General features: G+C 50.4%; 1 protein-coding gene across 1 annotated transcript in view; it reads left to right on the top strand.

Annotated features, from left to right (window-relative positions):
* SLIT3 (slit guidance ligand 3) overlaps positions 1-26,546 on the top strand; it is a 493,393-nt gene that overhangs the window by 356,671 nt on the left and 110,176 nt on the right. The window contains exon 6 of the mRNA XM_036424070.2: positions 19,338-19,409. Coding sequence (XP_036279963.2) covers positions 19,338-19,409 — 72 coding nt within the window. The remainder of the gene's footprint in view (positions 1-19,337; positions 19,410-26,546) is intronic.

The raw sequence follows: 26,546 nt of genomic DNA on the forward strand, positions 1-26,546 counted from the left end.
GGGTGGAGGGTGGAGGGTGGAGGGTGGAGGGCGGAGGGCGGAGGGTGGAGGGTGGAGGATGGAGGGTGGAGGGTGGAGGGTGGAGGGTGGAGGGCGGAGGATGGAGGGTGGAGGGTGGAGGGTGGAGGGCCTCTGGTTTTCCTTGGAACCTTTCTGGGTGCCTCCCTGCGTGCTGTGCTTGGCTCTGGCGCAGGGCTCAGCTTGTGCTGACTCCGCTGTCCCCGCCATGAGGGCGAGGCTAGTTGAACCCACGCTCTTATAGGGAGAGAGAAAGGGGCGTCGTAAAAAAAGAGAGGCCAGCACTCCCAGTGCTTCCTCAGACTTGCTGACTCTGCCAGCTGCTCCGCCTGCGGCCGGGCTGGGCAGCAAGGTGACGCCCACTCCTGTCCGTTAGGAATGAAAACACAGGTTCACATGAGGAATTAAACTGTGAAGCATGGAGCCAATATGTCCTTAAGATTTCTAAAAATCAGATTTTCAAACCACATGTTCCATTTATTTTAAAAAATATATTTAAAATGTGAATATATATGTATACTCACATGGAAAATAAAGTCTGAAGGACAAAAAACCAAGATGCTAACAAAGATTAACTAACGGGTAGGAATGTAGGTGATTTTAATTTTTTTAATTTTGTCAAGGTATATTCTACCTACCATGAAATAGGCCCTTTTTAACTATACAGTTCAGTGCGTTTGAAAGCATGTAGTCATGTAATCCCACCCCAAGCCTCAACCCAGCCACCCTAGGCTGCTCTGACCCAGTGTGTTCCTTGTGGACCTGGTTCATATTTCACACAGGTTGTCTTATGTGATCTCACTTCTTTCCCTCGGCATAATATCGTGAAATGCATCTTAGTTTGCATTGTCTGTGGGTAGCTTGTTCTTTCTGATTGTACGGACACAGTGCAATGCCTTCCCTGCGATAGACATTTGGGTTGTTTCCAAATTCTTTTTATCCTATATAATAAAAATGTAATATGCTAAGTGTCCAACCAATTGGTCGGCCAGTCCTTGTGACATGCACTGACCACCAGGGGCCAGACGCTTCAACCAGTAGATTAGCTTGCTGCTGGGGTCTGACTGATCAGGACTGGGCAAGAAGGCCAGAAACTCCCTGGAGTCCCCTCCCCCACCCCAGAGCCTCCCCAGTCAGCTGGCCACCACAGGCCTGATTGGGACTGGGCAAGACAGCCCCTATGGGCCCAGATCGCCAGGCAGGCCGAGGGACCCCAGCCGTGCATGAATTCATGCTCCGGGCCTCTAGTTGTCAATAAAATTGCTATGGACATTCACTTAAGTGTTCATTTGTCTTGGGCAAATACCTAAGAGTGATTTTTCTTTAGTTTACCTGTTTTCCAATATTTCTACAGTGAACATCCATTACTTACTGGTCACAAATACCAGAGTCAGGAGAACCTGTCCCATGGCCCGTTGTTTTAGGAAGCCGATAGGAATCGCAAGAAAGCCTTCCTCAGCGGACTGACCTTGGCCATTCTGGTCCCAGACAGTGCACCCGCCTCCCCCTTCTGAAATTTAGATGTGATTCCTGAGATTCCTTTTCCTGGGAGCTGGGGAAGAGTGGAGAGGACACTGACTTGGCAGCGATGTGGGGCATATCTTACACTGGCAGTGGGGATGTCACTCTGTATAACACCCTTATCAACAACCTGGCCACAGCTATCAACGGTGAAAAGACACACACTCCTCAATCCAGCCATTGACTTTTATGAATTTATGGTATTTTAAAGATAAACTTATACAAACCCAAAAAGATGTATGGATAGGCGTCATTGCAGAGGAATGTCTTGGGAGCCGCCTGATGCCCATCACAGGACACTAGTGAGATGAGGCGTGGCTTGTCCCACACGGGGCTATGGTAGAGCGGTTCCAGCAGAGGCACGTCATTGTATGTGACACGGACAGCATCCGAAGTTGGTAAATGAGAAAACGGTGCAGTTTCTTACCATGTTTGCTTTTAAACCAGTATGCCTGTAGATGTCCTCACATCCTTTAAATATGTGAAAAGCCCTGGCTGGTTTGACTCAGTGGATAGAGCGTCGACCTGTGAGTCTGATTCCAGTCAAGGGCACATGCCTGGGTTGCAGGCTCCGTCCAACACGCAGGAGCAGTTGATGGGTGATTCCCTCCCTTCATCGATGTTTCTATCTCTCTCTTTCTCTCCCTTCCTCTCTGAAATCAATAAAAGTATATTTTTTAAAAGGACTTAAATATGTGAAATATGTGTGGACAGATGTACAGATAACGCTAATCATTGCTGCTAGGAAGCAAAGTCCAGAACTAGAGGGCCTGGGGCAGAGAGCGCTGCTTCTCAGGCTGCTCTCAGAGGCTCTCAGAGTTTTCCTTCCTTATGTGCTTGTCTTCACATCTCAAAAATGTGGGAGTCAGAGAAACCCACCTGATCTCAGCCCAGTTCCACTTCCTTCCCACGGACAAAATCCCAGAATCCTGAGCAAGAACTCCCAGGACTCATGACCAGCATGCCCAGGGCCACCCGGCCACCTGTATCTGTCACAGTTGACCCTGCGTAACTGGAAACTGTGATCATTGCCATTTGCATAAATTCAACCACATTGACCCGCGGGCCGCCTGACAGTTTTGAATGAGGGGGGTTATCTGTATTCCTTGGGTCTCTCCGATTGTGGCCTTGTCTGACCCTGAGATATCTTTCAACAGCCAATCCCCGGCAGCCAACCCCATGACCTTTGGAAAATGAATTTGCCTGCCGTGGGGCCACCCAGTCCTCTGGCCCTAGTGAAATGTCAATTAGATCACTGGCTGCATGTGGCTTCTGTTTACCTAAGCGTATTCAGCTCGCAAGCCCGCAAATGTCTGCTTGCTTCTTTCTAAAAAAGAAAAGAAAAAGATCCCACACACAGATTCCTGGTATGCTCCTGGCTCTGTGTGGCGTGGCCGCCAACAGGAGCCGGTGCATTGGTTCACTGGGGAGACACACACCTGGAGTCACCATTTAGGTGTCAGGCAGATCCAACTTGGTGGTGCTGTAAATAGACCGCATCTATTGTGGCTCTGTGAACCCTCCCCCACTTGTTGAGTGGCTGTCTCCCGCAAGGTCTTTTTCTCCTCCTTCACTCCCAGCTCCCCAGACAACAAGGAGGAGGAAACCCCAGCGTTCTGTGGAGGATCTTGAGCAGTTAGTTACAGTCAAGAGAGAAATGAATGGAGAGGAGGGCGCGGCAGAGTGAGAATGACTCACGCTAGAACAATACCAGGAGAAGATTGCCAGGCAGGGAAAACCTCAGTGAATTGACTCCGCTTCTGAAGCGTGCAGCACTGGAGCTTTAAGACATTTCACTGGGGTGGAAACAAAAGGGGTTTCCCAAAAGCTTCCTTAAGTCCCGCCAGTTCCTTTTGCTCTGCCTTTGACTGCCAGGCCTTAACTCCAGCAAGGGATTCCTTTGAGCCTGCAGGCCGGCCCTGGGTATGTTCTCCAGCTACAGGGAAACACACAGACTGCAAAGCCAGGATTCTCAGCGGTGCCTCTGCTTTCTCCTTTCTTGTTCTCTTTCTAAAGAGAAGGCCAGTCTCTCCCAGTTACGTGTCCCTTGGCCATTGAGATGTGCTCGCTGCCGCTAGCCAACAGCAGATGTTAGAAAGGGTTTATCTTTGCCCTGAACACAGAAAGCCCCAGGCCCCCCAGCTAGAGGTGCCTGCTTTGACTTTTGAGGGTCTTCCTTACTGTGTGTCTCTGAAGTTGAACGGTTTGAATCAGCCCTTGCTGGGTCCTCACACGTCGCAGGCCACTGCGAACCGAGGAGGGCTGGTCTATCCTGAAACTGCCTCACCGACGGCCCGGGTGCCGTGTGGGAGCCCCCAGGAGCCCGCACAGTGGGTTGTGGGTGTGTACATTTTCTCAGCTGGGTTGTCCGTCCCAGAAGGCGAGCCTGCTCAGTAGACTATCAATCCAAGCCCTTTTTCTGGAATCAGCTCCTTAAGGCAATTCGATTTCCTAAAATGGATTCCTTTCTCTGCCCATGTGCTACTGAGACTAGTCTGAACTGTGCTTTTATAATAAGTGGTTTGGCCGGCATGCAATCCCTCTGCTGCTGCCAGCCTGCGGGCCTGTTGAATGGAGGACTTGGAATTCGAGTCAGACTTAACCAAGCTCAGGAGGACCTGAAGGAAGGAAAACCCACACCTCTTTTTTTTTTTTTTTTTTTTTTTTTTTTTTAATGTGGCAATTGGACCTTTCCAGAATCATTCAGACAGTGGGCAGGAGTTGTGACCAAAACCTGGGTCCCTTTGGCCTGTGCCCGGGCCTTAATTGATAAAGGTGACTGCGTGATAACACAGAGAGGTGGGGGCCATTGAAGGAAACGTTCCTTGTTACCCAAGTTGTCATAGAAACGAGAGGCAGACCATGCTGGAGGGGACCACACAGGGAGCAGCAGTTCAGAGGCATAAGCAAGATGCCCTAACCTGTTTGGCTCAGTGGATAGAGCATTGACCTGTGGACTGGAAGGTCCCAGGTTTGATTCTGGTCAAGGGCATGTAGCTTGGTTGTGGGCACATCCCCAGTGGAAGGTGTGCAGGAGGCAGCTGATCAGTGTTTCTCTCTTATTGATGTTTCTAACTCTATCCCTCTCCCTTCCTCTCTATAAAAAAAAAAAAAACAACAATAAAATATATTTTTTTAAAAGAGTCGGGAGAGTGGAGGCAACGACCTTGATTGAGGTTTCCTTGGGGAAAGCAAGGCAGGAAGGGGTAAACTGTCTGGGATTGGCCGGTTTGAATAATCCCACTGGGCCTTGGGGTTTAGCAGCCTTGCCTAGTGCCCTGAGGCTTGGCCCTGGTGTGACGTAGAGAGGGGAATAATGGCTTGGTGCCTGACAATTAGATAAAGGTAGTGGTTGGGGAAGAACTCAGGGTTGTTTGGCTTGTACCAGTATATGAAAGGCAGGATCACTAGGAATTAACTGGCTCTGGGAGGGACAGTCTCTCCTCACTCAGCAAGCCCCATCCCACCACCACCCCCCAAGATGTAAAACTCCCAGAAACTTAAATACTTAAAACATGAGGGTACACCCCTAAACTCCTGGGAATCCTACCTCCTCACCACTGGGAAACTAAAAGGGATTGAAAGAACCAAGCATCCCTGAATTCCAGTGGCATTTCAGACTTGACAAATATAATTCAATCTCATCTACTGTCTTATCTTTTTTTTCCCCCACCGGTGTATTGCATGTTATCACACTGTTCCTATCACTCTGGCATGTCACACTATTCTCTCTCCAAACAGTGTGGCCTAAGGGATTCATGACCAAGTCCTGACTGCTCTGCCAAATGCTAGCTTGGGGTTTTAAGTAGCTTTTCCTCTCTCTAGACCTCCCTTTCCTGGTAAAAATAATGGACTTGGACTTGGTAATCTATCAGATTGTTCCCAGCACTCACATACTATGGTTTCACAGTTACAACCACCCAGAGAGGACCGAAGGCCATTGTAGGTGATACTGGTAATGACCTGAGAGCAGTGATGCTCTGAAGTTAGATGAATGGAGAGATTGGTAGGCAGGTGGGTGTTTCCCAAGAAACCTCAACATTACACTTTGCCATCAGGGCTCCAAGAATAAGTCCAAGGAAGATAGCTCATTAGAACCGGAAGACTTGGTCGGCTCATCCCCTTCTTCCGCCTCACACTTTCTCCCTCCCTCCCCCGCCTCTCGAAAAAAAAAAAAAATAGTCTCTTCCCCTACACACACCCCTCCCTAGATTTTTTTTTTCCTTAATATGTAAGATGCATAAAATAGCAAATGCTGTCAGACCTCAAGTTGGGAAAACACAGAGACAGCCTTTTCAGTCCCGTTGAAAAGCAGTTGTCAGAAACATGCCATTCATTCAGGCTTTCTAAGTGCTCTGTCAGGCTTTAACCTGATTAAAATTGAAAACCACATTGCCTGTAAACCAAATGCGAAATTGAAATCTCTTTACTTGCTCTTACGTTCTGCAGCCCGGACGTATGGATCACCCTCGGTTTAATTTATGCCATCTCGGTGCCATACATTAATTTTGAATATATTTGTTGAAAATTTCCTGTAGCTTGCATTTATGGTTGTCAAAGGGGCTTTTATCTTGAAAAAGATGGTGCTGGTTTTAATTACAATTCTGAATAGCTCCATAACCATCTTGAACCCTGGATCTACATCATCTTTATGACAGGAGCGCAATTCCTGCTTTATTGATTTTGCCATTTGCTTCATTACAGTTAATGCAAACCTTTGTACAGAGACCGTTCTGGGGGGCTGTGCTTGGAGACTTGGAGGGGTTCGGACAGACCCCGCGATGGAAATGGACCCCACGCTTTCACTGCGGTGCTGACCAAAGGGAAATCAGCTCCGGAGCCAGGTCCACAGTGGCTATCCATCACGCACAAAGGAAATGTTAGCTCTGCCTGTCCGGCCCTTCCCCCGCTCCGATGGGCTCTGGCTTCTCAGTGTTGGGGTCCTGTGAGGTGGCATTCCTCGCTGGTGTTCGCCCCACCCCAGGCCTCACTAGCACTCTGGTGAGATAATACGCTATGCGTGGTCACCTGCTTTTACATTTCACATGTAAATCCTGCACCCCCGTCCCCCGGGCTGGTCAAGGACGGGGCTGGCCCTGGCTGGGAGGTGTAAGTGTGGAGATCATTTCTGAAGGGGCCGGGGGGCCATTTCTAAGGTGCTTGAGTGGCGAATCTCAGAAAGTTCTAGAAGATTTCTCTGCCCTGGCACCTCCCAGGTACCTCTCGGCAGCTCTCTCAACAGCCATGTTCTCGGTTGGTGTCACCTTAGCTCTCTGAGGCCACAGTAAATATACTGACTTTTCTCAGAAGTCATCTCCGTGACTATGGTGCTGTTTCTGACCAGGAAGAGGAGAAATCTCAAGGAGACGAGGCAAGGGGAGCCACGGCAGCCCGGCCCCCACTTCTCACCCCGGAGAGGCAGGGCCGGCTGCCTGGGGAATGCTGCAGGAACCCCCACCTGCAGGCGCAGGAAGCTGCTGAGCTCGGCACCTCTCCATGCCACAGTCTGTCCGAAGCTAACACCACATTTCGTTCCGATCAGATTTTTTAACTTCCTGTGCAGACCTCCAGTGCATTAGAGCACCCCCATCCTGACTGTTCTCCGTCTCAGCGGGGGAAGCTCACATTTGCATTCTCAACACGCTGCATTAGAAAGAAAACCCTTCTCAACACGCTGCATTAAAATAAAACCTGTCTCCTCGGATGGTACCTGTAACAACAAAATGGAAAGATGCTCCTGTGCGGGCTGGGAGCTGGTTAACACCCTGCATGGCAGCCGGGAGGTGGGGGGTTTGGGAGGGGGCAGGGCGGAGAAGTCACCGACTTCTCACCTTTGTGGGACTGATGGGAGAATTTTAATCCAGAGCCGCTAGGTCCCAACCCAGCAAGGTCAGAGATGCTTGTCCTTTTCCCACCAGCCCGCAGGCTCTTAGGGGAAACGCCGCTGCTGACAAAGAGGCAGAGAACCACTCGGTGCTTTCTCCCCAGCGCGGTGCTTATCCTGGACTCTGAAGGGTGAGCTGTGTCCTGGTTTCCCTTTCCCGGAATCAGGGGAGGAATTAGAAGCTGACTTCAGGCTGGATGCAGCCAGTAAAGTGCAGCCGCCGCAATAGGACGCCAAGACACAGTCGCTCCAGACCTGCTTGTCGCCGGAACTGGCCTTGCACTGGGTGGGGGCTGCTCAGGGAGACCCCTCTGGCTTCCAGCCCTTCCTCTATTTTGTTCCTCTGGCCTTTTCATCCTGTCCATCTTTTTTGGGTTTATTCAGCTCAGTGAGACCAATGCGACTGCTGCAAATTGTCCTGTGAGAACTGGGAGATCAACTGTAGATCAACCCCCACCACTACCACCACTTTCACCTGGCCCTTCCCAAAGCCTCGCCCAGGCCTCCCATGGCCCAGCCCAGAGGCCATGCCGGGGTCTTTTCTGGTCAGAGACACTCTCTCAGGCCTCGTTGCTAGCCTTCTCAGAGAGGGAAGCCAGACAACTATCCCGAGGAAAGCGGAAAAGAAAGAAAAGAAGTAGCTTCTGAAATGCAAATATAATCTGCCGAGTTATCTGTGTACCTATAGAGAGGAGCAAGCAGCGGAGTGGGAAACACAGAAGATTTATCGGGATGATCACTTGTAAGCTGTAGAGTGTCTAACCAGTGGGGTGTACCCCTGACACTAATAGGAGATTGTATATCAACTGTCACTGAAAAATAAAAGGTAACTTAAAAAATGTTTTAAAATGTGGATAATCCCACAACATTGTATATTTGGGGATCGAGCAGGTGATTTTTTTCCCCTTCCATCTAGTTTACTGCCCTCATTCTCTTTGCTTCAACCAATTTTATTTTTCCCTGAGTGTGGAGGGATTCGTAGTTTCCCCAAAGCAAGCGAGGATGGTTTACAACTTGCTAAAATCATCCCCAGAGGTGGGTGCATTAATCCCCCATGTTTCTCTCCCTCGTTCCCACTGCTCCTCACCTGACGGCTGAGCCCGCCACCTGAGGTGCGAGTGGAGATCGGACCCAGCTCCCCTGCCTGTCTCTGCAGTGTCGCAGGGAAGACCCCCTCACACAGTGACTCTCTCACAAATGTCTTCCCTGTCACACACAGAGAGAGGGGCTCCTCTGTTATTCTTTAGGTAAAGTGTACATCACAGAATTCCTCGGGTGAGGAACACAGTTCGGACCCGACTTTCTGATGCATTCACTGAGTTCTCTCTCTACACCACCTCCCTGAACCCTGGTTTCCTCATTTGTTAGAAACTCGTCCTACAGCTGTTGAAACAAGCGCTTTATTGGAGGGATGGCGAAAGTTGCCAGGAGGGCTTGGAAAGAGGAGTTCATTTTGTCTGAGTTTCTGCAGGAAGGAGCTTCCAAATGGAGGAGAGCAGGACGGCAGGCATAAGTGAGGCGCAAATCGCGCAGGTTCTCGGCAGAGTAGTAACAGATTGCGTGCAGGGGTGGGGAGCAGCGCCATGGAGGGTTGGAGGGGTGGAGGGGTACAAGGGGTGGAGGGGTGGGGGTGGGAGCAGCCCATGGAGGGGTGGGGGTGGTGGAGGGGGGGGGGGGGGAGGGGATGGAGGGGAGGGAGGGGGTGGGGAGCAGCACCATGGAGGGGTGGAGGGTGGAGGGGTGGGGAGCAGCACCATGGAGGGGTGGAGGGGTGGAGGGGCGGAGGGGTGGAGGGGTAGAGGGGTGGAGGGGTGGAGGGGAGGGGAGCAGCACCGTGCTGAGCAGGCCAGGCCACTCACAGAGGAGCAGCATCGCCTGTGGTCATCATGTGCATGGCAGACCCAGGGTCAGAGGTGGACTCTCAATGCCTCACCTGCCTTTTCCGTGAAGTAGGGATCATGTTGTTGTGAGCCCCAACCGAGACAGGCATGAAGACACTCCGCTCAGAACATAATGGCCTACAAATGGTAACTAGATACTATGTGCAGTTAGTACTGTGATTGTGTAGGGAGCCACTGAAGGCTTCTGTACAGATCTGGGGAATGCTGAGATTAAGAAATGATACACTACCCAGCCAGTGTGGCTCAGAGGTTGAGCATCAACTCAGGAACCAGGAGGTCACGGTTCAATTCCTGGAGGTCACGGTTTAATTCCTGGTCAGGTGGCATGCTCAGGTTGCAGGCTTGATCCCCAGTGTGGGGGGTTCAGAGACAGCTGATCAATGATTCTCATTTAATATTTCTCTCTCTCTCTTCCTCTCCCTTCCTCTCTGAAATCAATAAAAATATATTATTTTTTAAAAAATTATACACCATAGTCAATGGTACGACACTTGACTATTTTAGGTGCTCAGTACATTGCATGATTGGTTATTAATTAAAAATGACCACCAAGCCGAAACCGGTTTGGCTCAGTGGTAGAGCGTCGGTCTGCGGACTGGGACTGAAAGGTCCCGGGTTCGATTCCGGTCAAGGACATGTACCTGGGTTGCAGGCACATCCCCAGTAGGGGATGTGCAAGAGGTAGCTGATCGATGATTCTCTCTCATCGATGTTTCTAACTCTCTATTCCTCTCTCTCTTCCTCTCTGTAAAAAAATCAATAAAATACATATATTTTTTTAAATGACCACCAAGAAATAGGGTTAAATTCTGTGATTACTTCCATGGTTCTCGCCTATGGGAATTGTGAATATGGGCCCATGGACTTCCTTCTCCCGAGAAGAGGGAAAGCTGTGTTTTGTGTAGATTTTATATGGCTTCTCACATTTCAGCCTCGTATTAGCTGGAGACGTACAAAAAGCACGTGTGCGGGCACTGCTGCCCTCGGCTCAGAAAGCATATACTGAACTTCTCTTTAACTGCTTCTGGGACGGAAGAAGAGGGGATAAAGGGATAGTCTCAAATCCCAGAAAGACCTAAGTGAGATGAACAGGAACTTTTTTTTTTGAGAATCTCATAAGGAATTGACCTCCGGCCACATAGCTGCAGAGGCTTCAGAGATTATGTAAGATGAAGTCCTGTGTTTAATACTATTTATTTCAAAGCAAAGACAAGTAAGCCATGTCACAAACACCTTTTCAGAGTGCATACATTTCATTACTTTCACACTCAAGACATCCTTCTGGGTGAAGTGTTATTCTCCCCATTGTATAGGTCTGTGGTCGGCAAACTGCGGCTCATGAGCCACATGCGGCTCTTTGGCTCCTTGAGTGTGGCTCTTCCACAAAATACCACGGCCTGGGCGAGTCTATTTTGAAAAAGTGGCATTAGAAGAAGTTTAAGTTTAAAAAATGTGGCTCTCCAAAGACATTTCAATCATTGTACTGTTGATATTTGGCTCTGTGGACTAATGAGTTTGCTGACCACTGGTCTAGGTGAAGAAACTGAGACGTGGGGGCATGGATGGTGGTCTCAGTCTATTCAGGCTGCTATAACAAAACACCACACCCTGGCTAGCTTAGACATGGCAAAAATTACTTTCTCATGGTTCTGGAGTCTGGAAAGTCCAAGATCAAGGCACTGGCAGATTTGCTGTCTGCTGAGGGCTCACTCCCTAGTGCCATATTTTCACTATAATAGTAGGGGGTGAGGGACTGGTTTTCCAAGGGCAGGAACCCTGCCTTCCTGAAGGACTCTACCTTCACAACCTAGTTACCTACCAAAAGTGCCACCCTCAAATATAATCACCTTGGAGAACAGGTTCCAACACATGAGTTTGGAGGGGAATACAAACATTCTGCCCCTGCCCTCTCCCCCAAAATTCGTGTTCTCCTCACATGCAAATACATTCACTCCTTCCCAGTAGATCCCAGCTCATTCCAGCATCCATATAGAAGTCTAAAGTCCAAAGTGGCATCTCAGTCTCCTCTCGGTCGGGTATGGACGAGATTCGGGGTGTTTTCGTTCTCAGCAGATTGCTCTCCAGCTGTCAGCCTGTGCTTCCAGAGCACAATGATGGGATAGGCCAGGACGGACACGGCCATTCCAAGAGGGAGACATAGGGATGGAGGGAGGAGTGACAGGTCCTGAGAATGACCTCTGACCTGAGGCTCTGCCCTCTGACCCCAGGGGCAGATATGAATCACTGCGTTCTTATGGCTACGATGTCCAGGAGCCGTATAGTCTTCCATTTATAAAACGGGTAGAAATGTTGAAAGCCTCCACAAGGTTAGTATGGGTTGGAAATGTGAATAAACTCAAGAAAGTCCTCAATTTCAGCAGGAGAGAGCCGTGTGACTCTTGTAAAGGGAAGCAGATCTTCCATGGTTTGAGGAGGCCGTCCTTGCCCACCCCACCCCCCACCACACACACGCACACACGCGCGCACACACACAGGAGGCATCCTCCTCACACTGCCAGGGAGACCTGGGACTTCAACCCAGCATCTCACCTGCCACTTCTGATCCTGGGTTTGAATGAAAGCCTCGATGCTGTGTCTGTCCAGGAAGAAGTTCTCTGCTCCAGCCATGCTTCCTGGTCATACTCACACGGCTGGAATAGTTTATCTCTGGAGCCCAAAGGGGAAATTTCTGCAACACCCTTGAATGTGAAAACATTTATAAACACATGTTTGTGCTGGTTGTAAACACACACACACACACACACACACACACACACAGGAGTAGAAAACAGAGATGTGAGAGATAACTTTCAGGTCCATTAACAGAAGCACATTCCATCTCTCCGTGGTCTCTCTCACTCCGCCCCTGTACCAGGAAGGAGCCCCAGATGCTTATCACTCAAAAGTGTAACCAGGGAAACCAGGAAGCTTCCCCAATCGCTATGGAGACAGCCTTTCATTCGTTTGGCCTCTTGAGTATTCATGACATCTCCGAGTGAAACTGGATACTTCTTACAAAGAAACGCTCATTCCCCGTGAGGAAGGGTGAAGATGCACCAAGAACATTTTAGCGACTCCCAGGGCTCCCACCAGTCTTGTGTAGGTGTGTCTGCCAAGGGACAGCCGTCTTGCAGAGGGTTTGGTAGGGAGCCTTTCAGAGCAGACGTAACTGAAAGCCGATTTCGGAGTCATTGTAAAGTTTAGGGACACTGAGGAAGGAAAGGAGTCGGCTCTCGGGGTGTGAGGGGTGAACAAGCATCGCGGTTGGCCGGGAACGGATGGGTGCCCCAGGATGGGATTCAGAAGCTTTGATGCTAAAACAGGGACAGTTCCAGGCAAACCTTGGCAAGCTGGTCCTCACAACAGGCTGCTGACACAAGAAAATAATGGCTTTGAGACACGCAAGCCTCGGAACCTGAGAGCACTGTTCGCAATCAATAACCATGTTTCGTTGGTCCCTTAGTCTAAAAGTTGCTGGGAAACAAATGAGAGTTTCTCATCGTGAAAATGAGGTGTTTTGCCGAAACCCGATTTGGCTCAGTGGATAGAGCGTCAGCCTGTGGACCAGGTTCGATTCCGGTCAAGGGCATATACTTTGGTTGTGGGTATATCCCCAGTAGGGGGTTTGCAGGAGGCAGCTGATCGATGATTCTCTCTCATTGATGTTTCTGACTCTCTATCCCTCTCTCCTCCTCTCTGTAAAAAATCAATAAACTATTGATATATTTTTTAAAAAAAAAAGAAAGAAAATGGGATGTGTTCTTTTTTTCCCTTTTTTTATTTTTTAATAATTCTTTATCGTTGAAGGTATTACCTATGTCTCCTTTTTTCCCCCCATTGACCCTTTCCAGCCAGGGTGTTTTCTTTTGATTTGCTTTTTGTTTGATTGGTTTTTTGTTGTTGCTGCTGTTCCATCTAGACCTGCTAGAAATTTGTTTCAAATGGGAACCCATCTAAATTAAAGGAGAGCTCATGCTAAATCATTTCACGGGGACCCTGTCCTTGCATTTTTTTTTTTTTTTTCAGCACAACCCCATTCGCCAAGTCCCGGCACACGGGGAACTGTAACCAGTGGCGGAGTTGTTGCTATTTTCCAGGGATCTGTAACATACCCCTTCCTCCTCCGGCTCCGGCTGCCTCCCCGGTGCTAATCCATCATCGCGTTTGCGGGTTGCAAGCTGACTTTCGCAGGCATCTATGGGAGTGGATGCAGTTATTCTCCTGCCGAGAGATAACATGACATAGACTGCACCAAATTAGGCATTACACCAGCCAGCCGAGTGGCCAGTGCGCAGAGCGGCGCTTGTTAAAGTAGAGCCATGCTTCCATTCGTAACCGAGTCTTGGCAGGATGTCCTGATCCGAGAGCTTAATTAACCTGGGACCCTGCCCTTGACACAGTCGGTCTGGTTGGCCGAAGCCTTTACAAGGCTCGCGATCACTTGATTATCTGAGTAAATCTGTGATTGTGACCGGATACAGGTACATTCCATTTCGGCAGTCAGCCATCACTCACTCTACCTGCTCTATAATAGGCATTCCTGCTTACCTGCACATGACAGGGCGAGACTACATGCGATTATTATGTCAGAGACACAGGCATAAAGTTGTCGGTTCTCTAGACATGAGCCTTTGTGGATACATAAATAATTCATGGATCAGTAAATATATCTATGTGCATATGTATTCTTAGGTCTGGTAGGCAAGTGTACAAAACGTGCAAAATAATAGATTCGCCTCTTTTTTTCCTCTCTCTCTCTCATTTGAGATGTGGTTTTCCTGTGGAATTACAGTAGCTCCTTAATGATGAGAAGTAGTGACAATTCATTAGTGGACTTCGGGTTAGATCAAGTGTTTGATTTGCCTACAAAGTCTGACCAGTACTCAATTATATGAAGTGTATGCATTTCTTTTGAACATAATTTTTTTTCCCTTTCACTAGTTAAAATAACCTTGAGTTTTGTTCTTGTTTTCTTTTGAAGACCCCAGCCAGCAGCAGACAAATGCTTCTATAATTTGTTCTTCAATAATGATTTTTTTTTTAGAACATGAAACTGTCATAAAAAAAAAAAACAACCTTCAGAATTGCTGCTAGGTTTCTTATTTTGTGCTTAAAGGACAGTTGGACAAAAGGGAAGGAAAGAAATAGCCATGTCAAGGCTACTTCATGTTTTGTCTTCTGGCTTATCTTAAGAAAGTAGGATTTCCATAGGTAATTTTTTTTTAAATATTACAACATTCTATTTCTCCTCTGGGTAGAAGAAGTACACTTCAAATACGTATATGAACACATATATTTCATCAAAAACCAACTCAACATTGTTTCATCTTTAGAATTACCTTAAATCTTCTAAGATCATTGAGATATAAAAGCCGAATGGATGGTAACCTCCTCCCCAATATTTTCAAAGGATGTTTTACACTTCCTTCTGTAACCCAGGTACCTAACACTGTGTGAACCTCTAATGAGACTATTGCAGTGGCTCTCATGGGTTAATTCATTGTTAGATTCTGAGAACACGGCTTGCTCTCAATTTCTAGTAAGATTTCCCTTGTGAATTTCATGCAGAAGTCTTTCCACTTATTTTGTACATTTTATGTAGTTTTGCTCAGAAATTAGCAAATGGTTTAACTCCAAAGGGTGCTGAACCTTCGTAGCTACTTCTCTGAGTCAGATGAGAAGGGCCGCAAAGACTCCTGCTGCTGTCCCGGAGAGAAAGGGCTGCCCTGGGCGTGGGGCGAAGGTTAAGCATGCACGGGCCCAGAGCATCTGGATGAGAAGCAAGCATTTGGCTGGGTATGCGCTGGGAGATAGACCTCGCACATAGATAGCTAGCTTGGAATTGTACATTTTTTCAGATCTTCAAAGCCCGTTTGTAGATATTTCTATTTTTAAGGCATTTCTCGTGGGGCCTCAAATACGTCATGGAAACCCTGTAGTTTTCTTCCTTTCTTTCTCCTCTTGTGGTGGTGGTGGTGGCTGGGAGATAGGTGGATTGCCCTTCATCTTGTCATCGGGTACTTAAAGCCCCTTTTTATGGATTGAGATAGGCCTGTGCTGCCTCCGTTATGAAATTTGAAATTGTGATACAGAGAGGCGTCCTGATAGCGGTGCGTATATGAAAGGGAATTCTTACCGAAGAACTGTCTCCCTGTCCGCTGTGTGCAAAGTTTATTTTGAGTCCTTGCTCACGCTGGCTGTCCTTTCTGACTTGTTTATATTCTCAGGGAATAAAAACACAGCAGCCGGGAAGCTCCTCTCGGGGAGTCTGCCCTTAGCTCTGTCTGAGAATCCCTTTCTAAACGACTGCGGCATCATTTCAGCTCCCACATTGTTTGCCGAAACCCGAGCTGCCCAGGGAAATTAGAGCCGTTAATTCAATATCCAGAACGATTGGGGGCTTCTGGGTTTATCCACAGGCAGGAGAGTGTAAATCACTGAGTATTCTGTGTAAAGCAGCGGACAATAAAACTCGCCTCCAAAAAATAGCCAGCCTGTGCTGCCCTCCCTCCCCGGCCTTCCTGCTCCCTCTCTTCACCCTGAGCCCGAGGAAATCTTACTTTATTCCGGGTGTCCTCCCAAGTGCTCCCCAGCAGGGGTCTGCATGGCAGACAGACAGAACCCCGGGTGGAGGTAGAGGGCTCCGGGGTCACAGCCACCGTGACCAGCAGTGACGTCCCAGCACCATCGCCGATTTGTGTGTTAAGGAGAAAGGAGCAGCAGCCGTGTGGAATGCCCTTACGGCCGAGGAAAACGGACAGAGCACCCTCAAGCCTCCTAAGACTGCCCAGGTGCCCTTTGAACAGGCCTCCTGAGTAACGGGTTCTGTGTGCAGTGGCTGCTGGGCTGTTCTGATGTGTTTTGGAGAGGACCTTCGAAAGAGTATTTTAGGGACCTCTGACCCGAGAGCTCAGAACACACGTGGGTGGCCTCCACCCACCCCCAGGATGGCACTGAGAAGTCCCAGTACCTTGGCCTTGGCTCCGGAAAGTTTTGTGTGTGCAGCAGGCCTCACCCCCTGCCTCTCTCAGACACGCCGGGCTTGCTGTATGTCACCTCCCCTCTCCCGTGCTTCAGGGCCGATTCTGTGGGTCTGAGATGCACTGTGGGAAGAAAGAGACCTCGTCGGAAGCAGTGTGTGCTTACTTTGTTTGGGGGCCTGGCTCATTTGTGGGAAATAGCGGCCTTGGGGGCAAAACCATGGATGGCTTTTCACAAATACCCAGGTGCTTCATGCCCTGGAGGCATCTAACAGTTAGGAGGTAATGCAATAGAGGTTTTCGTTGGCCCCACGGGACCCTCGTCGGCCCTGCAGACTCACATGGTGCCCCATCCATCTGGGGAATGAATCTGACCACAGAGCCCGGTCTAGGTTATCTGGTCAGAAGGAAAGGAGACCATCTTAATTATAATAAATAAATGTCTTCTGGAAAAGCACATGTAAACATAAATATTTTAAATTTTGATGTGCTTTGTATGTTCTAATTTTATAGATAAAATACACCCACAGGGATGCTTACATTAAAACTTGGTTTTCACGTTACTAATAAGCAACTAGGTGTCAACTGGTATATCCACTGAAATACTGAAACATCACGAAAGCGCTGATACATTGGGCATCTCTGTGCCTCGCTCTGCAGTGATCAGGCCCTCTCAGACTCTGTCCCCACCACGTCAGGGTCCTGGTTGGAGGAGCCCAATGGGACACTGAGCAGTGGATTTTTAAAAATCTTTTCCACACCTCCTTTCCCTACATCCTTTATAATCTCTTTCTACCACTTCTCTCTCTCTCTCTCTCTCTCTCTCTCTCTCTCTCTCTCTCTCTCTCTCCCCCTCTCTCCCTCTCTCTCTTTTTCTTTCCTATAGACTGCATTCTTTCCATGTAGAATTCTATACATCTAAAGTATCCTATTTGGTTTCTAGTGCTCCCCAAAAGAAAAAGAATAGAAAATTCTTCACAGATCCAGCAAATAAAGAAATTCTAATAGCAGGGCCCTCGCTAAGACAACTGCACCAAAGTAGATGGTACCACAAACTGCCCTCTCTCGGCACTGCCCGGACTTCCCGGTCTGATGATTTAGGCACTTTTCTACTTGGGAGGAGGGTGCTGTTTTTGCCGAGTTCAGCATGTCCATTGAGTAATTTCTGGAGCCAAAAGCCAGCTCCACTGCATTTCTGCTTGGTAAGGTTCGGCGGCCTTGGCGTGGGGCAGTGGTTGTTGATTCATCGGCCTTCCCACTGATGATAGATCTGGAAGCCAGGCGGCAGGACCGGTAGGCTCCCTTAGCAGAACTTGTGCAGGGAGTCGGCGGCGACACTTACGGAAACCTGTGGAAAGGGCGCTCATACACTCCCGTTCGGGGAGTAGAGGGAGTTCTGGGGTCCTGATAAGGAGGCAGCAGCAAGGGCTTAGACCGCCACCATGGGACTGGTCGACCTAAAGACCTAAAAAGTGCCTCTGCTCCCTGAGACGCCCTTTCCCTGTTTATGTTTACATTCGGGGCGGCGGGTGTCTTGTATCACGAGCATCTGAGACGGGCCTGCTCCTCGGCGGATGGCGCAGGGCCCATCTGCCGAGATGCACTAATCGCTCTAATTACTCCCGTCGCCCGCACAGCCCCACGTCTGCACTTCCCCAGCGACACTCGTGTTTTCCTCTTCATCCCGCCTTTGGCAGGACCGGGAACGCTCCGTGAGGGTGGCCCCGGGTAGCTGGGACGTGTCCTTTGCAGAGAGTTGTCTTGGGGGGGATTATCACACGTTACCCATGAAAAGCCCGGAGAGGGGCTGGTCTTTCCTGAGACAAAGGACAGAAAGGAGTCTAGGAGGGAGCTTTTCGGTTCAGCCATACCTCTCTGGGCCACCCCCTGGCTCCCCAAAACCGCAGTGCAGTTCTGCACCCAAACACAATCAACAGCCTGGTGCTGATAACCACTCTCTGTAGAACATCTATTTTTTTTTTTAGAAATCACATGAGTCATCTCACACATGATATCTGAGCTGGAGCGTGGTCACGATAAATATCCCCACGCATCAGAGGCGTCTGATTCAGAGATCACGGTATCTGTTTGCTGGCTCTCCACTAAAATGCCTCAGTCCCAACTGGACTGCCTGTGAATCGAGGCATCTTTTGAAAAGACAGGATTTCCATGCCCAGACGCTGGAGAGGGAAATGAGTCCTAAAATAGGCGCCTTTCATTCTCCTGTAATTTAAACCTAAGTGGCCCGTCTTTGAAGGCAACCACGATATTTTCCCTTTTCTGCCCCCACCCGCAGCGCCTCCATCAGTGGGTTTCCTTACTGCCGAGGGTGGTGGGTGCCGTTGGAGGGAATCTGTCGTCAGTCAGAAAATGCTTCCATAGAATGACCTACCAGATGGGCCCCGCAACAAAGCGCAGAGGCATCACACCACCACAGACATTTGGTGCTTAGAATAATAAAAAGACTATAAAATTAGATTAGTTGAGTCTAATTTGGAATCGGCATATTCCCCATGCACCCTCGCCCGCTCGTGGGCAGATAAAGCCTGGAGATTTAGCGCTGTGTCAGAGGCTGCCACTTCCAGTAAAAGGAGACGGGGCGCGGGCGAGAGGGAAGAAAGCATTCTGGGAGGTCTCGGAGGGCAGAGCAGTGACCTCCAATGATTTACAGGCCTTTAGCTTAATGAAATTGTTTCGGTGACATGACGGTAAGAGCTCGTAATGGATTGGATGCCCTAATGTAATGAAATTACTCCCTTCTGCCTAAAAAAAAAAAAAAAAAAATGCGCAATTAATATTTACTGAGACCTGACAGCCTTTAGTGCGCTCGTCTGTGTAGTTCTCTCAGACAGTCAGAGAGGAGACGGAGCCGCCTGGCAGCCGGGCTGGCTCTGCGGGAGCTCCTGGCAGCGGGGACGAGCGGAGCCTGCGAGGGGTGGAGGGACCGGGCGCTCGGCGACCGGGGGACGCCGGCCAGCCGCGCCTCGGCGCTGCCCGCGCTCAGCCCTCACGCTCTCCCTTGCTTTCCCACAGGCAACTGGACAACAACCACATCAGCTGCATTGAAGATGGAGCCTTCCGAGCGCTGCGCGATCTGGAGATCCTGTGAGTTGATTGTGTGGCTGCTGCCTGGTGGTGCATGTGCGTGTCGGGGTGAAGGGGAGACGGGGGGAGTGTGTGCACCGGGGGTTCCGAGCCCGTGCGTTTCTGGGGCCGCCGCTGCAGTGCTATTAGCGTCGGGCACCGGGAGATCCCTGCCTGCCGGCTCACCTTGGCCAAAGTGTTTGCAGGCAGCAAAGTGTGATTCCCCACCTCCCGCAGACCCGGGCTCCTGCTAAGGAAGTCTCAGCCGAGTCCTTTCTCCCCGCCGCTCGCTCTCACGAGGTTTATTGCTGGGGGGGAAGCAGGTGGGCTGGAGTAGCCCCCAGCCCCTGCCAGCGCGGTCCGGGGGAGCCTGTCTGAGTGTGGGCACGCGGGAGGCAGGTGACAGGTCTGGGAGACCAGAGAGGGGAGCACCAGGGGTCAGAGCAATCACCCAAAAATCTGAAAGGGATCTGGGCACGGGCCTGGGGGAGGCCAAGCAGTAGGTCGAGTCAAGCCATTGCCCTTGCCTCCAGGGCTCTCTCCTCAGGTGTAAATCCAAACTTTAAGCAGCAGCCCTTCACGTGTGGGGGGAGGGGAGGGGGAGAGGAAGTGGACACCTCCCCAGAACCCCGCTCTGTACACTTCACCCGGAAGCATGGCGCTGCCGTTCTGGGTTCCAGATTTTTCAAATGGGTCTAGAAGGAAACCTGACTTAAGGCAGGGGAGGGTGGAGGTGGGGGAGAGAGTCAGCTAGGAGTCATCTCCGGCCATTCAAACTGAAGTTGGATTGTGTAAGAAAACATTCTGGTTGCTCTCACCCCAGCTGGACCTCGGGGCCCTGGTTTGGGGGAAGTTGGAGAGGAAGGCAGGAAAGCCCAGCAGAACTCGTGTCAGGTGTTGCCGGATCCAGTCCCCACTCCGCTCCTATTATAATTAGCTGCATGACCTTGGGCAAGTCCCTTCCATGCTCAGAGCCTAAGTTTTCTCCTTTTGGAAAATGAAGGGGTTTGGTTGCTTTATCTTGGGGATACCTTCTCCTTTCCAAGTTCTGTAATTGCTTGGCTCTAAAAATAGTTCTGATGGTGCAGTCCCGCCCAGAGAATGCTAAGTGTGGGGTCTGCTGGGCATCCCTGAAAATACAAACTTACTTAGTCACCAGGTCGCGTAGCTCTGACGTCCAGAAGAAGGAATAAATGTCAGACAAATACACAAGTGAATGTTTTAAAATGTCCCTTTGCACACAAAGGGCTCCCTGTCCCTTCCCCTGTCACCTGGCCCTGCAGACTACATCGGGCTGGAGAGAGCCTGTCCACATTGCATGGGAGGAAGGTGATTCCAAGAGGAATCACGGGAGACAGAGGGGAGCTGATGCTGCAAGCGCTGGGACTGATGAAAACTGAGCATCAGTACCGAGGGGCAGGCCCACAGCCAGGGCGGGAGGCGCTCACTCCTGACAGGGCCGGTCCCTCCTCACCACGCTCTAACCCCGGAACCCGCAACCAACGCCTGGGCCCAAATGTAGTCACCCAGGGCTTCTCTTTTCGAGAGGCCGGAGCTGAGAAGGGCGGGCACAATTCTCCTCGCCTGCAAAGAAAGCTTCTGAAGGAAGGACTGCTAGGAGAATAGCACCCTATTCTTGGGAAGGATGAGAAAATTCCTTGAGAAGAGATCAGGAAATGGAAGCCACCAGCTGCCACAGAGCAGCTGCTAGACCTGTACAAGGCAGGGGTGGTGGGGTCTCCTCACCAGGAAGGGGCGGGGGGGAGGGGGAGGGACGTGGAGAGGTCTGACAATCAGACACATATGGTTGTGGAAGCCGGGACTCAATGGGACAGACTTTGGCCAGGCTACTGAGCCTCTCTGAGCCTGTTTTCTTCATGTGAAGAAGAGGAGCCTTATCTATTTCCTAGGAAGGGCTCCCCACATAGTGTTTTTTCCACGTCCCTCACTTTTTCCCAGCCATGCCCGATCCCCATCCGGGAGACAATTAGACTCGGAAATGCTGGTATCCAGCCCCACTGGGTCTCTCCTGCTGGCAGCCTGCAAGCCTCTGATGAAAAGTTCTCATTCCCCATCATCGCCGAGTCCGCAGGATCTGATTAGTTTATCTTTGAGATTCCAAACAAAGCCAGATCAATAGCTTTGTTTTAAAGACACGCTCATTTGACTTCATGTGGCTAAGTACTTAAAATTAATCATCATCAGTGATTCCACGGGTTTCTAATCTCCAGCAGAGGCACTCGGCTCTGGAACCATCCATCTTAATGGGGAGCGGTTCTGGAACTGGCTGGAGCTGACATCTCCATCTACAGGGCCTCCCCGCCCCGCCCCCAGACCTTCCAAATCTCAGCGAGGCATCCACATTTTGTAATGCTTCTCTGTCATCACAACTTGGCACCATAGAGAACCTTGGCAGTGGCATAAATAGAAACTAAGTGAGGGCATCATGCGTGAACCTAGTAAATTCTTCAGAGGTTCAGGGAGAGGGGATGGAGTTCGAAACACGCAGTCCCCGGGCCCCTCATCTTTCAGCACCTGCGGCTCTATCATTGGCACATGAAGAGTCAAGACGTGGTCTTTCAGGTGTCTTCTCTCTGACGTTGTGCAGCGTGAAGTAGAAAACAAGGAAAGACCCGGGGAAAGCTCTCAAAATTAGCTCAAGGGAAGTCTGTGGGCGTCACCTACAGTTGACCTTTGAACAACATGGGCGATAGGGATGCTGACTCCCCCTGCCCACCCCCCACAGTCAAAAATCTGCATATAACTTTTGACTCCCCCAAAAAACTTAAATCGTCTCTCAGTATCACAAGGGATTGGTTCCAGGGCCCCCCACAGATGCCCAAATCTGCGGATGCTCAAGTGCCCCATATAAAATGGTGTAGAGCAATGCATACAGTTGGCCCCCACATCCACAGACTCCCAACCTCAGGGGGAAAACAGTACAGGTGTTTCGAGAAGAGACTCCGCGGGTCAGTGGATCTGCCCAATTCAAACCCGTGTCGTTCAAGGGTCAGCTGCACTAGTGGAAAACTCACACGGGATCGCCCCATGAGCTCATCCTTCCATGAGGGAGACGCCGTAGGACTTCTTTCCATCTATTAGACGGAGGTTGGTTTCCCCCGTTTCAGGGGTTGAGAACTTGGGAGGCGAGTTGACAGGAACCACCGTCTGCAGTGAGGGGAGCAGCAGGGATACAGGTTGGAAAAGACTGAACTCTGCCCAGCTTTTCCGCATTTATGGCGCATGCCCAGTGAGGGATGCCCAGCTCGGGGCCTGGAGGACAAAGGGAAGGAGTCGGGTAGACAGGAAGGGCGTTAAAAAAAGCATAGTGTAGGCAAAACTTCTCAAGGCCCTGAGCCCGCACTGGGGAGGAACCCCAAAGCAAGTGATCAAAGCTGGGATCCGGGCAGTGCTCCGTCCCCACACATAACCAATGCTCTAATCCGTGATCTCTTTGCGTCCTCACAAACCTTTAGGGAAACTGCGCCATTATCGCCGCCCTCCTTGTACAGAGGAACAGCCCATGTCAGGGAAGCCAGGGGACTACCCACCCTGCCCGCTGCCCCCTCTGAGCTGTGCCGCCAAGGCTGTCCTAGGGCTGGCTCCCCTGAGGCGTGGCCACCATGTGCTGTGGGTGATGTGAGCTGGCCCCGAGAGCCGAGCCGGGCTAGCGACCCAGGACTCAAAATCCTGGCGAGGAAAACGCAGGTGCCTCCCGCAAGCCTACAGAACTGTCCTCCCCTTCCCCCAGTTCAGGGGTCCCGGCAAAGGGGAAGATGAATCCAACTCACCAGGGAAGTGAGCGTTATCACGGACTTACATTCTAGTCCCAGGGACGATTTAGTCTCCCTTCTGGATGTCGCCAGTTGACTTTGGTGCCCAACGGTTTGGGGGCCCTATTCTCCAAACTGCCCCAAAACACAGCCCCAACTTCCTGTGTGGCACTTAAGGTTCTTCAGGGAAGGGCCTGTTTCCCATGTGCCCGATGCCCTTCTCTTATCCACATCACTGCCCTTTCATTTCCACCTATTCTAGCCATCGGGCGGTTCACGTCTCCGCTTTCTCTAAGGCGTGCGTATTCGGCCGTGCAGTATGCCAAGACTGCATCTCCAGCCCCTTCGGGCAGGAATCCTTGCTGGTGGTGCTCTGAGCCATGGGTTTCTGGTCCCTGCTAGCGAGATTGAGACGGGGTGGGCAACTCACCAATTATACCAGGCTCTTCCCTGCCCAGGTTGGAGAAGCTTTTAATGAAAAAGAAAAAAATTAAGAGTGCGGACAAATGAAACAAAAATGAGAAGACCTAATAAATAAGATAGTTAATTAATGTCTTCAATAGTATTGTAGGAGGAGAAAAAAGATTTTCCGATATTGTCTCCTGACTACATGGAGCAAATCAGATCAGCAGATACGCTGCCAAGAACGCCAGACCAAAGATGTCAGGGACACGTCCTGAGAGGCTGTCACTGCCCGGTGAGGGGTCTGCACGGAGGGACCGTGGGCCCAGCAAACTGTTGCGGGTCCTTGGGTTTGGAAGGCCTCGCTCCCGTTTATGTCACTTGCCGATTTTGGAAATTCGGGGACGTTACTCTAGGTTGGCCCTGGTATCTGCAGAGAAAAGGTACAGCGAGCCCAGGCCTCCTAACATTTTGCACGTCGGGTGCCCCACTTCCCTTACCGGAGTCCTGGCTCTGGCCAGGGGGTGCCAAGGACAAGTTGGTGATAGCGAAGAGGGTGGCACCTGGGTCTCCAGACCCCGGGCCCCATGCTCTTTGCCCACATGTGCACCTCCTGCCATTGGACTCTTCGGGAGAAACCCCTGGTGACGCGGGGACCCTGAGTGCAATTGTCTCTCTAGCCCATCCTTCAGTGGCCTCTCTTAGTTTGGAGACTGAGGGAGGGCAGACTTTGGTCTCAGGTCCTGCTTTCAGCTCTCTCGAAACCCGAGGCTGGAACTAGACCACAGACCATACTGCAGCCACGGATGAGTTTTACTTAATCTCGTAACATGTTCTTTAACAATGGAAGTGAGCATTTCACATTTAAAATGTATTGTATTTTTCATAAAATTCCAGCTTTTGGCTTTTAGCAACCAGGAGCAATGGCAGCCCTGGGCTCATTCCTGCATCATGCTGGTCTGTGTGCCTGAGTGCTCAAGCCTGCCTCCCATGGAGTGTGGGTGCCCCTTTCCCACCCGCATCCTCTCCTTTGGGTCACTGCCAGCTCAGGCAGACCCTGCTGTCATCCATGGCTGTGCGGACACCATCAAGCTAGCTGAGTGCCAAGTGCCAGGGACAGGAGAGCTCTCAGAGGGCGGGCGGGCGCTCCGGAGGGTCAGACTCACTGGGCCAGAGGTCACCAGAATCGCTGAGTGCACACTGACACACAGCTATGGGATGTGGAATCCAAGGCTCCCAGGCTGAGCAAGGACCCCACAGAAGCAAGCAAGGTCTCTCACACCCCATCTTCTGGAAAGTTCTTCTGGAGAGTTGAACTAGCTTCCTCATCCCTTTGGTTGCCAATCAGTTCTGATTGGGGTTGTGCAAATACTGAGAAGTAGATGAACACCCATCGCCCAGTGTCTTGCTCCCCAGACTCCCGTGTCAGCCCCTGTACTGAGCCCTCTCAGCCCACATTCAGAGATTCAAGAGTTAAGGCAGTGGTGGAATCAATCAGACTTTTAGGGGAGTTCTAATTCATCCACGTTCAGGCAGGCAGGACGTGGCCCGGCCCTAGGCCCCAATGGTAAACACAAGAATGGAAAGAGCGTTCTTTGCTGGTATAAGAAGGAGCCGGTGGGAAGAAGTTGGCAACAGTCCTGATGCCCAGGTCAGTGTGTGCTCACTCTCCCAGTGTGGGGTGCTATCCTGGCTCAGGAGTACTGGGCACTGGGCATAGGGACATTCCTAGATGTTGTCAGTCCAGTTCAGAAAACCCAGAGCTCGAGGCAGGCGGTCGGCTGTTCTCTGCTTCGGCTGAGCTACCTGTGGATGTGGAACTCAATGAACATGTGTAATATGTAATATAGCATGTCCCGAGTAGTGGTCCTCCCTATCCACAGGGCACCTGTTCCGATTGTAAATTATGAATTAGGCACAGTTAGAGATTAACTAATAATGAAATAGAGCAATTATAACTGAGCAGTAATACCGTTATGTGAATGTGGGCACTCGTGTCAGGGGACGGCCTGACGGCTTCCTGTAGGCTCAGTGCTTCTAGGGCACCACGTCGCCATCAGCCAGAACAGGGGTTCTGCTCGCCTTCCACCCGCAGGTTTAATGCCTTTTCCACCTAACTAAGCACTTACCACTCACTGTGGCTGTATCATTGCCGTCTGAGGTGTGACCCCAAAACTAGCTGGAATTTCATTTTCCTTCTTCCCAGTTTCACTGATAGAGGTTCTTACCGTCGAATTTAGCAATCTCAGGACACAATTCTTTTAAATTCTCTCACTGCGTCAAGAACTTTCACTTTCCAGTTACAGGAGGCTCTTTACCGCTTCTCTCCTGCATTTTGGAATCGCCAGCGTCACTGCTCTTGCGAGTTGGGGCCATTGCTACGTAACATAAGGGTGATTTGAACACACGCACTCGGTCCCAGGACAGTCGATCTGCTGACCCAGACTGCTGCTAAGTGACTGACGTCTGGGTAGGGTGTGTGGTATAGGTACGCGGGACACAGGGCAATGCCATCCTGGGTGGGACAGAGCAGGAGGGAGAGAGATTTCATCACGCTACTTACAGCGGCACGTAGTTTAAAACTTGTGAATTGTTTATTGTATTGTTTTTATGAATTTTCTATTTACCATTTTTGGACCATGGTCAGCCAGAGGTAACAAACCACAGAAAGCAAAACTGTGGCTAAGGGGGACTGCTGCAATACAGCGATGCTACATAATTGTTAGTGTGGGCTTTACAAGTATCACAGCTACTGCTCTCGCTCCATATTTTGCATGTGCTGTCGCCGAGGCACTCTGATATTAGAATGGAGCCTTGTCCGTAAATCCTCGCCTCATGACGTGGCTCTTGTTCACCTCCCTTTTCTCAGGAGGAAGCTGGAGGACTTGCCTGGAGTGACCCTGGCTGCTTTTCCATCTAGTCCTGCTCTGCCCGGTCCCCAAACCGCTCTGCTATGAAAAAGTGAAAACTGAAAAATGTATTC

This window comes from Pipistrellus kuhlii, unplaced genomic scaffold, assembly GCF_014108245.1.
Source record: "Pipistrellus kuhlii isolate mPipKuh1 unplaced genomic scaffold, mPipKuh1.p scaffold_m20_p_8, whole genome shotgun sequence".
NCBI lineage: Eukaryota > Metazoa > Chordata > Mammalia > Chiroptera > Vespertilionidae > Pipistrellus > Pipistrellus kuhlii.